A 14,044-nucleotide genomic window follows, 5' to 3' on the forward strand; every position below is an offset into this window, starting at 1 on the left:
TTATTGCTTGTCGATGGCTCCCTGTTCAGCAGAGTTCTCCTTGTTGGTGGCCTGCGCATGCCACGAGGTCTCTTTAAACACAAACCAGCAGTTTCCAGCCCACAGGATAAAATTGATGAAGCCAAAGAGCTAGGGGAGAGTCAGAGAGAGCAAAGGGCACAATTACCATCAGTGCACTCACAGCAAGGCCTCCCAGCCTCAGGCGGGTGCGTGCGTCCGGCCGTGCACACCCCACTACTGGGTGGAATCAGAACGGCTCGGCTATCTGCTGCATGGCCCCCTGGTGGCTCAAAGGATATAAGGCTGCCTACTGCTACAGCTAACAGAGAACTTCCCTTAGCTCCCCAGGCCTAGAGGCTATGCAGACTTGGCAAAATCCCCTCAACTCTTCAACTGCTGCCTCTGCCCCTGTTCCGGTGCTGAAGAAGTAGACAAGTCACTCAGAGCGCACACATCCACTCCCAGTGACTGCCTCTCAGGGCAATGCACTCAGTACAGAGACAGCACCCAATGCACCATTGACACCAGGGTGTCTGAGTAGTTCCTGGCGCCCTGACTGCCCTTGGTGCACTGGTTAAACTACAGCACCATGTGGCCATCCATCTCCCCTAGGCGCAGGCAGTCCATGTACAGAGGCCGATGGGCCTGGTCCAGCTCTGTCTAACAGAGCTGTGTGCTGGAGCTCAGTCAGTAGCAGCTCATGGTCCCTGGATCAAACCCCAGTGCTGATAACGCCTCCACCCCCACCCAGGGCATGGCACAGCCCAAGAGGCGACTCCACCAGCGCTCTACTCCAGTTTTGTAGTCACAGGCTTTGCAGCTTGTGGACCAGATCCTGGCCTGGTGTAAATGGGCTGTTCATTTCAACAGAGCACAGCCCATTTACACCAGGTGTAAATCTGGCCGAATGGGTCCCCTGCCCCCTTTGCCTGCGCACAGCTGTGGCACTGGCTTCGCTGCGGGCTCTTACCACGGAGATGTTGGCCAGCCCCATGGCTGGCGTGGCCCCGGCGTTGCACACCGCCTGTTTGAGATGGCACACGGACATGGCGGCGATGAGACTGGACGGCCGCGTGGCCCCCTTCACATCTGACAGGCCTTTGCCCCAGGCTGCAGCTGCCACCAGCCAGAAGAAGGTGAAGGAGACGCTCACGCAGAAATCCTGGGGGGGCAGCGGAAGGAAGGAAACGTCATGCTGGTTCTGGCACTGTGCGCAGCAGGGCTCCTCTCACTCTCACCAGCCCCAGGCATGGAGATGGGAACGCTCTTCTAGCTCCAGGACCTCCAGCCCACCTGGCCTATGCTGCCTCCCAACACCACCTGCCCAGGGACCAGCCCCCCAGCTCTGCCCCAGCCCCTCTGGCTGGCAGATTAGGGCAGACTCCAAAAGATCTAGGCCCAATGCTCCAGAAAGGCCCCTAAATTCCCCGGAGGGTCCCACAAGTGTCCCAGCCCCTCCCCGCAATATATGCATCTCCCCTGTTCTTTGATAAGCAAAGGAGTTTAGGACCGCCTGGCTTGCACTGCACAGCTTCAGTCTGCCCTTGCTGCCTGCATCTAATGCCTCCCTTTCTTGACTTGAAGCCCCAGGCATCAAACAGACATCCTGCTACATCCCAGCGCGGGGCCTGCAGCCTTCATCTGCGAGCCCCGGCTCTGAAACTGCCTTCAGCCTTCGCACCTAGCACCCAGAGCTGAAGGCTCAATCACTTGGCTGCTGACCCTGTCTGGGATTAGGGGGAATGTGCCTGCTATGGGTCAGCTCCGTGACAGCACCACAGGGAGAGAGTTCCCAGGCTGGAAGGGGCTGCGGGGACAGAATGATGGCTCAGTGGTGGCGGAAGCCCTCAGATGCTCAGCTCTGCCTTCCCAGACTTCCCCTCCCAAGAAATGGGAAGTGACTTGCCCAAGGTCCCATAGTGAGTCAGTGGAGGAGCCAGAAATCAGACCCAGGAGACCTAACTCCCAGCCCTGTGCTCTGGCACAGGTTCTTTAGAGCAAGCCGTGCAGCCGTAAGAGCCACCAACAAACCCCAGCCCTGGGGGCTACGGCAGGGATCTCACCGCAAAGGGAAGCCTCTTGTTGTCTGTGTAAAGGGAGTGAAATCGCAGGTAGATCACCAGGGCTGCCATGCTGTAGAGGAAGGAGAAGACTCCCAGGGTCACGAAGAACTCGGAGGGGGCCGAGAAGTCCCCCATGAGATGCAGAGTCCTTTTAGTGGTGTTGCCCTCGCAGACAGGCATCTCAAAGGGAATCCTGGATAACCTGCCCACAGAGAAAGGGGTGGGGAGAGAGACGCATTTAGCAGGGAGGAAGGTGAGACCTCCATCGGCCCTCTTGGGTAAAAGGAGCCAGCCTATCTGAAGGCTGGGATTGGTGGGCAGAGCCTTGGAAGGCCTACCCCCTCAGATGGGGTGGACTGAGTATGGGGGACAAAAGCCAACAGGATTGGCGGTGCAGGTCATGGGATAAAACCAGCGATGCAGAGGGAGACACTGAGCAGAGAACCCCACAGAGCACCTGCTGCCCAGGAGTCCAAGGAGTTAGTGGATGGCACCCATAGGAACCCTGCCTGGATGTGTGAATGGACAAGGGCCTGGAAAAAGGTCCCACAGTCACAGAGAAACCCCTGTCCTACTTCTTCCTCATGGACAGATGGACAGCTGTCTTGGCCTGTCTCTGCAGGAGGTTGACAGTGTGGTCTTGGGGCTGGGGGGTCATGGGCGGGAGTTATCCACAGAGCAAGGACAGCACGGGCAGTGGCAGGGTAAGATCCCCACACTTCAGCCTACCAACGTGCCTCATCCCTTCTAGGGCTTGACCTACACCAGTAGCCCTGCCCATGGCTGTATAAATGCTGGTGTCTGGTCTACACTTGCTCTTACACTGGAGCAGCGCTACCCCTGGATGATTTGATAGTGTAGACATACTCTAGGAGTGAGTTCAGATTCCACAGCAGTCAGTCCTTGGCCACTCTGTCTATCTGGGTTTCCATAAGGTTGCCCATCACCATGGTATCCAACCACCTCTCTGCTAAGGCTGCCAGCAATGGGGCTGATTCATGCCAGTAACAGAAAGGATTTTGTGACTTGTCACTTCAGTTCCGGTATGACACCCACCCACTCATTTCACACAGGCTGCTAAGAGCCATCAGATGGCACCAGCATTCCAATTCTGTACGCTCTGATTAGACTGCCCCCTGCCCGGGCAGTGAGATCTCCTTTGTCCATGGCAGTCAAGCCCCATACATAAACAGGTAACTTTCTGTCACCACCTTCCGACGCTGAATATGACACAGCCACCAAGGGGTGAAAAACTTTCTGGCCCAATCACCCCACCCACCAAGTTTGACTTTAAAGGAAAAGAGGAATTTTCTCTTCGACCCGATCCTCTCCCTTCACTCTCATGCAGCTGAATACAACAGCACCAGGCTAGTACCCGAGAACTACAGCTGGAAACTGAGCAGAAAGCGAGAGCCAGGTCGGAGCAGGTCTAAATGGGCAACGCTCCACTTCGCTCGGCCTGTGTACCTCAGGATGGAGGATGAGGACCTGACCTGGACAGTGAAACTGAGCAGCCTGCTTTCCATTCAGTGAAATGTATCAAGCAAACAGGGACCGTCAAATGGGGGACAAGTTCGCTAGATGCTTAAAACTCTCCCTGTGTTCATCATCTCAGGGTGTGAGTTTGGTGACGCGCCCTTAGCAGACTGGGATGAGAGATCTACTCTTCCATCTTGTGTTCGGAGCTGGGCAGGAGTCTTGCATATGTTGGAGGTCCCTAGAGGAGCTCTGATGGTGCGAGCACTTGTTAAGGAGGAACGGAGATATGCCCAAGGCCTCGCCACGCCTTCTTGCCAACTGTCCCTATTGAGCAGGGACAGTCACTGTTATTTCAGTAGCACAGTTCTCCATTTCCCCCCTCTCTGAGCCTCCTAGCAGTGCTCCTAGTCAGATGCATTTCAGTGGAGATCAGAGGTGTGCCTCTATTTATAGCTATCAAATGTTGGCAGGCAGGCCGAGATGTGTGGATAGATATAGCCATGTTCACACTTTTCATACGTTTAGCTTCACAGGCTGGATTTCAATCTAATTCTGGCCTCTTTTCTGCTCACCCGAGAGGCCTTTTTACTGATCCCTAACAAACGGGGCTATTCCTGTGCTCGCTTTGACTTCGTTGCTGCTTGACAAACCTTTCTGGCTTTGGGGTGGCTGAGGGATTAACGAATGCCAGCCATAATGGAACAGACCATTGGCTCATCAATGCCAGTACCCAGCAATGGCCTATACCTGAAACATGAGCTGAAGTCTGCAGCAACTTGCCTCCTGACCTCAGCAGCGATCAGGAATGGGGGTGATGGATCCTGCAGTATATTCCCTCTCCCTACCGCACCTCCAAACAGGTGACTGAGGGATATTTTCCAAGGCCAGTTGCCCCTTTTGCAAGTTTACAGCCAATGGAGTAAAGGAACAGCTGTGCAGGATGGGGGGAGGAGCGGGTGATGATGTATGAACACTGTATATGACCTGGTTGTTGGCTATGGTGGGTTGTTGGGACATTCACTGTCTATGTACGAGTTGATTTAGTTTAATAGTAGGACTGACTAGGAAAAAGTAGGAAGGCAACACAATGGCTGCAGTTAAGCAACCAGCCACTCATTAAAAGAGGATGCCTGAGCTATTTGCTGTGAAGTTGCTATTTCCAGGCTCAAGCCAAGTTACAAGACTTGCTCTGCCAGTACTGGGAGCCAACCAACGAAACAGAAATCAAACAGTTAAAAAGTCTCTCTCTGCCTTGTCAGGGAGGGGCAGATAGACACAGACACCTATTTGAGGGAACTGAAGAAATCAGGCCTTCTAGGCTTCCTAGGGGGTGGTGAACCTTAGTTAAGAGATATGAGTGCAGACTGTTTCTTGTTTAATCCTTCTCTCATGTTATGCCTGGCTCCTACTGTTAAGGCTGAACAATGCTTTGGTGTAAGAAGGCTCTCTGGTTCTTTGTACTAACCACTGCTCACAAGCTCCTGAAGGGATGACCTACTGGTGCTGAACCCACTCGGACCTGTCGGGGTAAGCACGGTAGATACACAAGGTGCTGAAGCACAGGGTCCAGTCTAAGAGTGAGAGAATCATGTAATTCCACCCCCAGGGAAGTAAAGGCATGAGGCCTGACACTTGAAGGGGCACATTCAGAGACACCAGCGAGGAGGTCAGGCGTGCAGCCAGCCCATAGCATAGCACTCAGAATTCACAGATGTGACATTGACACCTGTGAGCTACAAGGGGTTAAAGCAGTCACCTCTGAATTATGATGGTTTTCTCCATACACCCACATTAGCTAATTAAGGAGGATCTCAGAGCCCTCCAACCTACAGAGAATTGAGCAGAGAAACTGCTTGACTGAACAAATCAATGGTTTATCTAGCATCTCATCTCTTAATAGTGACCAGTGCAAGATGCTTTAAGAAAAATACCTTGTTTTAAATGCCGTACCGGGGGGCAGGGCAGGGGGAAGAAGAATTTCTTCCTGACCCAGCTGGTGATCAGCATATGCCCTGAAGCATGAGGACTAAAAGCCCTTCCAGTTATTATCAGAGCTACTATAACTGAAGGTGCTGATCTTATTCATACAAATATCTAATCATTCTTTGAAGCTTTGCTATGCTATTTGCCTCAGATAATAGTGGCACGAATTCCTCTCTTGTGGGAACTGATCCCGGGTCTGTTCATGCATTCACCCATACAATGCAGCCTGAAGATATCCAAAAGGTTTCACCTCAGTCATACAGCCTCCCTAGCTTGTCTTGGGCAAAGGGTTCCCTATGCTCTGGGGTCTGTGTTTGAAATGCTCTCCTGGATGAAGAGCTAAAGGGCTCAGAACAGATCTGTCCATAATGGACTGGCTCTTCCTTGGGTATTCTGCCTCCAGGAGATGCTCGGAGAGGATACACCTTTAAATACGATGCAGTCAAAGCTATTCAAGCATTGATTAACCCTGCTTTCAAGGTCCCTAAGTCACCTAGCAGAGGGCCGAGAAGATGGGCCCATACAGAACACTGCATTCCTGAGTAAATCCCCAGTGAGTGGGTGTCTACGTTACTGGACAAAACATGTTTCAGGGGAGAAAGAAAAAAATATAATCAACAAAACACACAACCTGCAGGCGCTCACGCGAGAAAGCATGGCCCAACTCTGGCCTGAGGAGCGGGGTCTGCTCTGCTGAGGCGAGAAGAGATCTGGGCTGGGTTGAGGGGGCAGTTTCTCCATTGGCCATAACCTTATTTACAACTTGTGGCCTGACTGCAGCTCTCTTTTCTACACAAAGGGAGTTTTTCAAACATTGCTAACCCCAGCTCAGCTCCACCGGCAGCAGCAATGCTGGGAGCCTTAGGGAGGCAGCTGGCACCATTTTAAGCACCATTTACTCCTCAGAGCAGGTCTAAGACATGCTGATGTCAAAGGACGCAGCTCCACTGACTTCAGTGGAGACAGATCCTCAGTTGGTGTGAATCGGTCTGAGTTACGGTGCTTCAGTGGCCATAGGAGCCTTGCATAGACAGGGCTTCGGTAGAGCATGGAGGTGAAGGCTGGCAGCTCCTCTCGCTGGCTCTCCCCACTTGTTTATTTAAAAATGCCTTGTTCTCTTTGCAACTAAGCTGGCCTAGGAACCAACTTCCCTGCCACACCATAGGATCAGGCAGTGTCCATCCTGTGCCCACTTGCCCCCACTCTTCAGGCATCCAAAGGCCATTTCTTTGGATCCGTTCCCTCGCGGCTTCCTATTTGCAGTTAGTTTGGGGTAATTAAGATCTATACCAGCCTGCCCTCTCCCCTTCCTTTGCCCACACCCATTGCAGAAGGGGTTTTCAAAACCCAAAGGAGAGCCCAAACGGGAGTCATTTTTCAATAGGAGCAGTTAAACAGCCACCCTTCAACTCCCAGACTAAGTTCAATCAGTTTAGGTAGCATTAAAATTAAAGAAAAAACTGCAGTGTGAGTCCTGTTCTGTCAGAAATATCATGCAGCATTGAGTTCCACTGGTTAACAATACATTGCCTCAAAAAGTATTTCCTGTTTGAAAACGGTAATAAAAGCAAGTCAGAGTGTACTCGTTTGGGAAAAGCACTCATCTGGGAAGCTGGGGGGTAGGATATGGGTTCTGGTGCCTTCACAGACCTCTCTCCATTGAGTCAAGTATTGTTGTCAGGCCAGTCTGTCTATTCAGATGGATTGATTACCATCTCCAGTGGCATGTAACTCTGGAGAGGAAGCATCCTCTGGGTTAGTGCCCAGCAAAGTCCCCCGTTACCTGAAAGGGTATCCGAACTGGACAGAGATAGCAGTCATCTCTTTCAGGTCATCATTGCATTTCACAGTAGCCCCTGTCTCCCCACTGAAAGAGCCGCAAGATCCAAAGGCAAAAATGGCAAAGAGCTGGAAGAGAAAAGCAAAAGGTTTTGGAGTCAGAGGGACTCCAGCTGGTGACAGTGAACTAACAACATGCAACAGGCTCTTCTGAGCTCACCACGCCTCCTGAAATTTACAAGATAGCCTCAGTGTTCACAGGTAAATAGTCCTGAGTTTATTTGGGGCATCATCACAATATAACAATGGCGTATCCACACATCATCATCAAGGCAACATCCTCAACAGTTGCAATGTAGTGCCATGGTCATATGATATCCCTGTCACCTGGTGCAAGGACCCAGCAGAAAACCCAGTCAGCAAGGTCTTTTCCTTGAGTGATAACGTTTGTAACAAGAAATCAGAACAGGCCGACGCAAGCAAAACATGGAGAACCAGAACCCAGTGCTCCTGAGCACCCCTGTCTCCCAAGCAACCGCTCTTAGAGCACTCCCCTGAGCAGCAGTGCAAGGGGAGGAAAAAGCGGAGCTGGAGTCAATCTCTTCCGCACAGAAGACCAGGCAGTGCTATGACCCAGACAGAGACGGAAGCAGTCTCTGTAGTCCATTCTGGCTAAGGGGGACAGTCAGTGCCAACTGGGATGGAGGTTCTGTGATATGGAACTGAGCCGAGAACACCACTGGAGAGCCATCACCAGAGCTCTCAGTCACTGCTCCCCTGACCGGGAGCTGGCGAAGCTGGCAGCCTAGCAGTGAAAGTTCTCTAGATCCCAGGAATCCTCTGAGCCAGCCTCTCTTCCCAGTTCAGTTGGTTGGGATTCTACTTGCTATGTTGCATATAAACTCAGTACGTACCTTCCTCAGAGAGAACCAGACACGTTTGCAGGGACCATGAGAGGTGCGATCTCAGACTACAACCTCTCTCAGGATGCATGTTCCCCGTCACTGTTATGTGCCCCCAGACTGGTGCTCTCACTTCAGCAGAACTACACCAGTTTACAGCAGCTGTGGAGCAGGCCCATTGATTCCTACTGAAGGCAGAGATGAGGCCCAGAGCAGGGAAGTGACTTGCCCAGGAGCACAAAGGCAGGTAGTAGCAGTGCTGGGAATAGAATCCCAGTGTTTTAACTCCCTGCCCCCGGCTCTAGCAGATCCCAGCACCTCCCAGCTGCACCAGCCCCAGGGAAGGGAACAACAGCACCGCCAGGATGACTCCTATAACTCTCCTTTCTAACAAGGCCTTTTGCAGGTTCCGGGGCTGAGGGGGGTCAGCACAGGAAGAAACCCTAACAGGCAACATGCCAGGTTGGCAGAAGTATTTACACAGCATCCGTTTCTGCTTTGCACCACACCCACCTCCAACTACTAGCTGCTCTAAGAATCACTTAGAAACCAGTAGGTAAGGGCAGAGAATAGCTGCAGCGACTGACATAGGCATCATGGCTTAAAGACAGCAAGAGCTGTCCCACTGCTGGAGACAATGGGGCTGATGCCTCCCCCTGGGGCACACTATGGCACCCGGGGCTCTGCTCACAAAGAAGACACTGTGCCACACGGGCAGACAGGCCCCACTGACTGCAGCACAGCATCAGGACACCTGAGCGCACAAGGCAGTGAACACGTCGCTGGCTCATTAAGCTTCCCCGTTCCAAAGATCTGTCACACCAGCGCTTCCTGTGGGGGCTCCATGGGGCCTGATCCCCACCACTGAACAGCTGACAGCACTAGTAACCATCCAGCACAGTTGATAGATAGCCCACGCTCTCAGTGATTCCTCCTCCCTGCTGAGCTCCTCTGTTCCATCCCTACCCATCTGTGCCAGCAACAAAGGCTGGCCGGGCGCCATCCCAAAGATCTCTTCTTACTGGCTCCCTTCCCCACATCGCTCACTGGCCCCCAGTGAGCAGGCCAGCTTGTGTGCACTCCATGAGGCTCTCTGCACTCACTTGGCAGAGGGAGGTGCACAATGGGCTTGTGGGTGTGTGGAAGGGAACTGCCACAGGCAGAGAAGGGACCTGGATGCTGTCCCACGAGACCTAAAGCTGCACACGGTTCTTCCCCGCCCCATTGGCCTCAGTGGGGATTACCTGCCCATGCGGATGGTTGAGCCGGCTCCTTGGTATCTTTGGAAGAGTTTCACCGCAGGGCCACCTGTGCCCTAAAGCCCAGAATCAGCAGTTCAGAAACCTCCCGGAGAATCTGGTGTTTCCAGAACGGCTGATGTGGAGACATGCAGGCAGGTGGCATGGGCAGAAGCAGAGAATCCCTTAAAAGAAAAATCTGTGTTTTCACAAGAACCTCAAACTTCCTGCCTCATTGCAAGATGCAGCCCAATACCCGAATGTCTCTCTCAGAACTGTGAAGCTGAGGGCCTGAGCCTCCGGTAGGATCTTTTTCCTTTAAAGCACCTTTTAATTCGCTTTCTGGGGCTGATGATGGTCAAGGGCCTTTATGCCTCTAAACCAAAATCAGTTTTCAATTACAGGACCAATAAACTGATGTCTTGTTTTCTTTGCCTCCCCGCCCCCTGTAATGAGAGTAATTCATCCATGCAGGAAACGGTTACGAGTCTCAAATGACATTTCCTGTTCTTGGTTCTGAGTTGAATTTCTCTTTCTCTTCCACTGGCATGGTGGGGGAAAGATGAATGTGGCTTCTGAATAGTTTTCTGGTAACTCATGCAGAAACACTCAGCTCTGGTTAAGTTCATGCACCCTGAACTCTGGCTCCCATGAGCGACAGGAAGAGAAAACAACTCTGTGTGTGTGTGTGTGTGTGTGTGTGTGTGTGTGTGTGTGTGTGTGTGTGTACGGGAGAGAGAATGAAAACATAGGCTGAACAGACTGAGGGGTTCCCACTTCATCTATAAAGGACTGATCTATGTAACCAAATCCTGAACAGGCAGAGAATCACAGCAATCGGGGCAGAAGAGGACTTATATCGCCTTGTCCATTCTCAGCCAGTGCGGGACTGTTCTGTTCTGTATAGTCCCAAGTACTTTGCCCAGCCTAATTTTAAATGTGTCTCCCACCATTTTACTTGAGACTTTATACCACAAAGAACTCTTTGACCCAGATGCTCAAAGGTATTTAGGCTCCTAACTTCCACTGACAGCGTAAATACCTTTGAGGATCTTGGCCTTTGTTACCCCTTGTTTTCCTGCATTCAGCTTAAGTTTCTTTGTTCAGTGTTAGAGTGTCCCTCCTAGTTATGCCCCTTCGAACCGCCCTGTATCATTTCTTTCCCTCCCCGGGATTTAAACCCTTTTGCTACTATTGGTTGGAGGCCTGATTCTGCAGCATGCTGAAGCACTTTCCATTCCAATTGATTTCCGTGAGAATTCCAGGTACTCAGCACCTCTCAGATGTGGCTAAGTGAGAAGCGAGGCCAATGTTTGAGAGACCGGCCACTGATTTTGGATGCCTCTATTTCAGGGTGTTTGACTTGAGACATGTTGAATTTTCAGAGGTGCTGTGCACCAGCAGCTCCCGTTGACTTTAGTCGGGACTGCAGGCACTCAGCACCTCTGAAAATCCGGCTCCCAGTGTCTCAGGTTAGGCTCCCAAAAACAGAGGGATCCAAAACCGGAGCTACTTTGGGAAGGTGTGAGCCTAGAGGTGTGCACCCAAAGTAAACAGAGTCACAGACAGCTTCTCAGAGGCTGTGTGGGTGAGGGGCTGGGATGTGGGGCGGGACAAGCAATGTGGGTCTATTCCTAGCCCTGCCAGTGACCTTGGGCAAATCACCTCCCCTGTCTGGTTCACTCTCCCCAGCTGTAAAACAGGGGTCATGACACTCCCCTACCTTTGTGAAGTGATTTCCGGATGAAGAGAGCTACAGGCGAGCCAAATGCTGAATACATGGCACACCATATACCAAGTACAGGCTCCCTGGATCCTGGCAGATCAAGAGTGTGACCTGCCCACCACGAACACTTGCTGAACAGTTCCGTCACCACATGGAGGCATGAAACAAATGCAGTACCCTTGGTGTGCCATGAGATACGCTAGTGCTGCGGTTCCTCATTCAGACAGAAGGCCTTTTAAACAGTTCCCTTTGCAAACTTTATAATCATAATTGGTGGTATTCAGAACACCAACGCGGCGTTCTTCTATGGCCTGTTTACTTCACAATGGCCTTGGCGAAACACTGCTGAGAAGGGGGTGCATATCTTCACTGTATGGATGGGTATGCTGAGGCTCATGGGGGGTGAAATGACTTGCCCAAGGTCACATGAGAGTCAGTAGGAATAGAACCCAGGAGTCCTGGCTCTCAGCATCCTGCCCTGGACAACAGTTCTTTCCTTTAACAGAGTCAGTACATGTAAAGCTCTCTTGACAATGCCTTACACATTCAGAGTGGAGCCTGACTCCGACCCTATAAAACAGTGGTTCTCAAACTTCTGTACTGGTGACCCCTTTCACATAGCAACCCTCTGAGTGTGACCCCCCCTTATAAATTAAAAACACTTTTTTGTGCATTTAACACCATTATAAATGCTGGAGGCAAAGCAGGGTTTGGGATGGAGGCTGGCAGCTCGTGAGCCCCCATGTAATAACCTCGTGACCCCCTGAGGGGTCCCAACCCCGTTTGAGAACCCCTGCTATAAAACAATTGTAACTTTGCCCTGGGAACACAGGTTCTTTCAACAGTGCTGCAGCAGACAACTCCAGCTATTACCACCTGATTCGGTGATCAGAGAAGGTGGCAGAAGGCTGTTCTATAACAGATCTATTCTGAGAGGGGACGGGGTTCCCACACACTCAGCCCCAAGTACTGGGGTCCAAATATGCGCAGAACTCCAATCTCTCCCACGGGAGGCAGGAGAGGAGAGTTCAAGTGAGCTGGGGGACCGTGGAGGCCTGGTATGTGCAGGATCAGAGCTCTGGAAAGGTTAAACCACTGCAGCCAGCTTTCCCCCCCTCTCCCCAGAGTGAAACGTGAGCAGGGCTAAGGCCAGTTCCTATACCCCTCCCCATAAACGCAGGCCTTCCTTGCACATAGAAGGGCTGCCTGGGAGGGGCACCGCATGCCCATCTCCTTCCCTCCTCTAACCCTACCCCATACCCTACTCACCAAGAACTCGCCCCCGAAAAGAGCAGCCCCCCCCCGCAGTGCAGCCAGCCAGCGACCGCTGCGTTGCTTTGCAGGAACGTCATTCACTGGTACCGAAATAGAAAGAGCCTCTGTAGCAAACTCACCCACTGCAGCACCTTAATGAAGCCCAGGGGCTCCTCCAGGCGGCCCCAGCGCAGCCCGAAGAGCCGCCGGCCCTGCAGGGGAGAGACAAGGGCGGGGAGCCACGGTCAGCCAAGCCCCGGGAGGAGCAGGGAGAGGCAGAGAAAGGGGACAGGAGAGGGAGGGGGGCGGTACCTGCTGCCCGGGCTCCTTGTCGCCAGCCGAGGCGGTGGGCTCGGACATGTTCAGGCTACTGGCAGGGCTGGCCGATGCGTGTGTCGCCGGGCGGAGCGCACCCTTGCAGGGCGATGGGCTGCGGGGAGCCGGGAAGGAGGGCTGGGGGTGAGCCCAGGCGCAGAGGGGGCTGTCCGGGGGGCGCTGCTCCGGGGCTGCCGCTGGCGGCTGCTACCTCCTGCGCTTCGCCCTGGCGGCTGCACAAACCCGCGATTCAAACTTCTGTCAAACTCGCAGCGAAACTTCGCGGAGTCACGTGGAGACCAAAACCCAGCCCCCGCCTGCCCCTATGCTGGGGGCACCGGCGCCCCCTGTCCGCAGCCGCGGCACTGCCGGAGTGTCCGGGCCATTGCCAGGCTGGGGGGCTGACGCCAGGAGCACGCGGCTAAGGATGGGAGGTGGGGTCCCTTGCCCTAAATTCCCCCGATAACTAATGAAAATCAGGGACAGGCACGAACCCATGAGCTAGGATGAACCATTTTCTCTAATGCACAATAATTAATAATCGATTATTAGTGAATTTAGCGTAGCAAACCAGCATGAATAGCCACCCCGAATAGATACAAGCAGCGCCATGGTTCTGTCTCTCCCCACCTCTCCTGGGGGCTGGGCACTAAAGCTTCGTCGTGTAAACGTGTCCAGGCTTAAGTCGACTTAACGCAGCTAAAGTCGACCTAAACTCGTAGTGTAGACCAGGCCATAGTAAAGTTTCCCCACCGACCCCCAGGCAGTTTGCAGGTGCATTTGTCACCCCCAAGCCCCTTGTGCACATACTCACCTGGTGCTGGACACACAGGAATTTTAAATTCATTAATACCAGTTAGCAGTACTTTCCCGCTTTCCTGTATCGCTCATCTAGCTGCCTGGTCCATGCCTACCCTACCACTGCAGTCTGAGCACCTTCGAAGTTCCAGGGGAGGGTCTCCGGTGCCTTTACCTAGGGCCAAACGCCAGCTCTGCCATTGTTCAGGTTCAGGAGCCCTTACTGTTTAAAGGACAACTCTTCTAAATGCTCTAAAATCTGCATGCTTACTCGCATTGCCTTGTAATTTGGCGTGCTTCATGGGACCGCAGGGTAGAATCAACTGCTCCAAAATTGGGCTCATTTGAGAATGAGGTTCCCAAGATACAGCACACCCCTACACAAAAGTATTTCTTAAGGTTGACACATTCTGCCATTTTTTGCTTAGACCTGGGGCTCAAAATGATCTCAGGATCAACATTCATCCCAGCTAGTGCATGGCATTCACAGCCCCTTTGGGGAAGCAA

General features: G+C 52.6%; 1 protein-coding gene across 1 annotated transcript; it reads right to left on the minus strand.

Moving 5' to 3' along the window:
* SYPL2 (synaptophysin like 2) lies at positions 1-12,784 on the minus strand. The gene is made up of 6 exons (XM_065404140.1): positions 12,737-12,784; positions 12,565-12,636; positions 7,309-7,433; positions 2,064-2,265; positions 971-1,162; positions 1-129 (listed from the first exon to the last, which is right to left on the minus strand). Exons 1-6 carry the CDS (start codon positions 12,782-12,784, stop codon positions 1-3), a joined length of 768 nt encoding a protein of 255 aa, XP_065260212.1.
* Positions 12,785-14,044: the final 1,260 nt, after the last annotated feature.

Source organism: Emys orbicularis, chromosome 4, assembly GCF_028017835.1.
Source record: "Emys orbicularis isolate rEmyOrb1 chromosome 4, rEmyOrb1.hap1, whole genome shotgun sequence".
NCBI classification, from domain to species: Eukaryota; Metazoa; Chordata; order Testudines; family Emydidae; genus Emys; species Emys orbicularis.

Excerpts from the sequence above, each read along its gene's own strand:
- SYPL2 (XM_065404140.1), bottom strand. The coding sequence starts at position 12,784 with ATGTCCGAGCCCACCGCCTCGGCTGGCGACAAGGAGCCCGGGCAGCAG. Across the intron at positions 7,434-12,564 it reads TCATTAAGGTGCTGCAGTGG|CTCTTTGCCATTTTTGCCTT; the intron begins GTGAGTTTGCTA and ends TTTCTCTTCCAG. Across the intron at positions 130-970 it reads GGCTGGCCAACATCTCCGTG|CTCTTTGGCTTCATCAATTT; the intron begins GTAAGAGCCCGC and ends ACTCTCCCCTAG.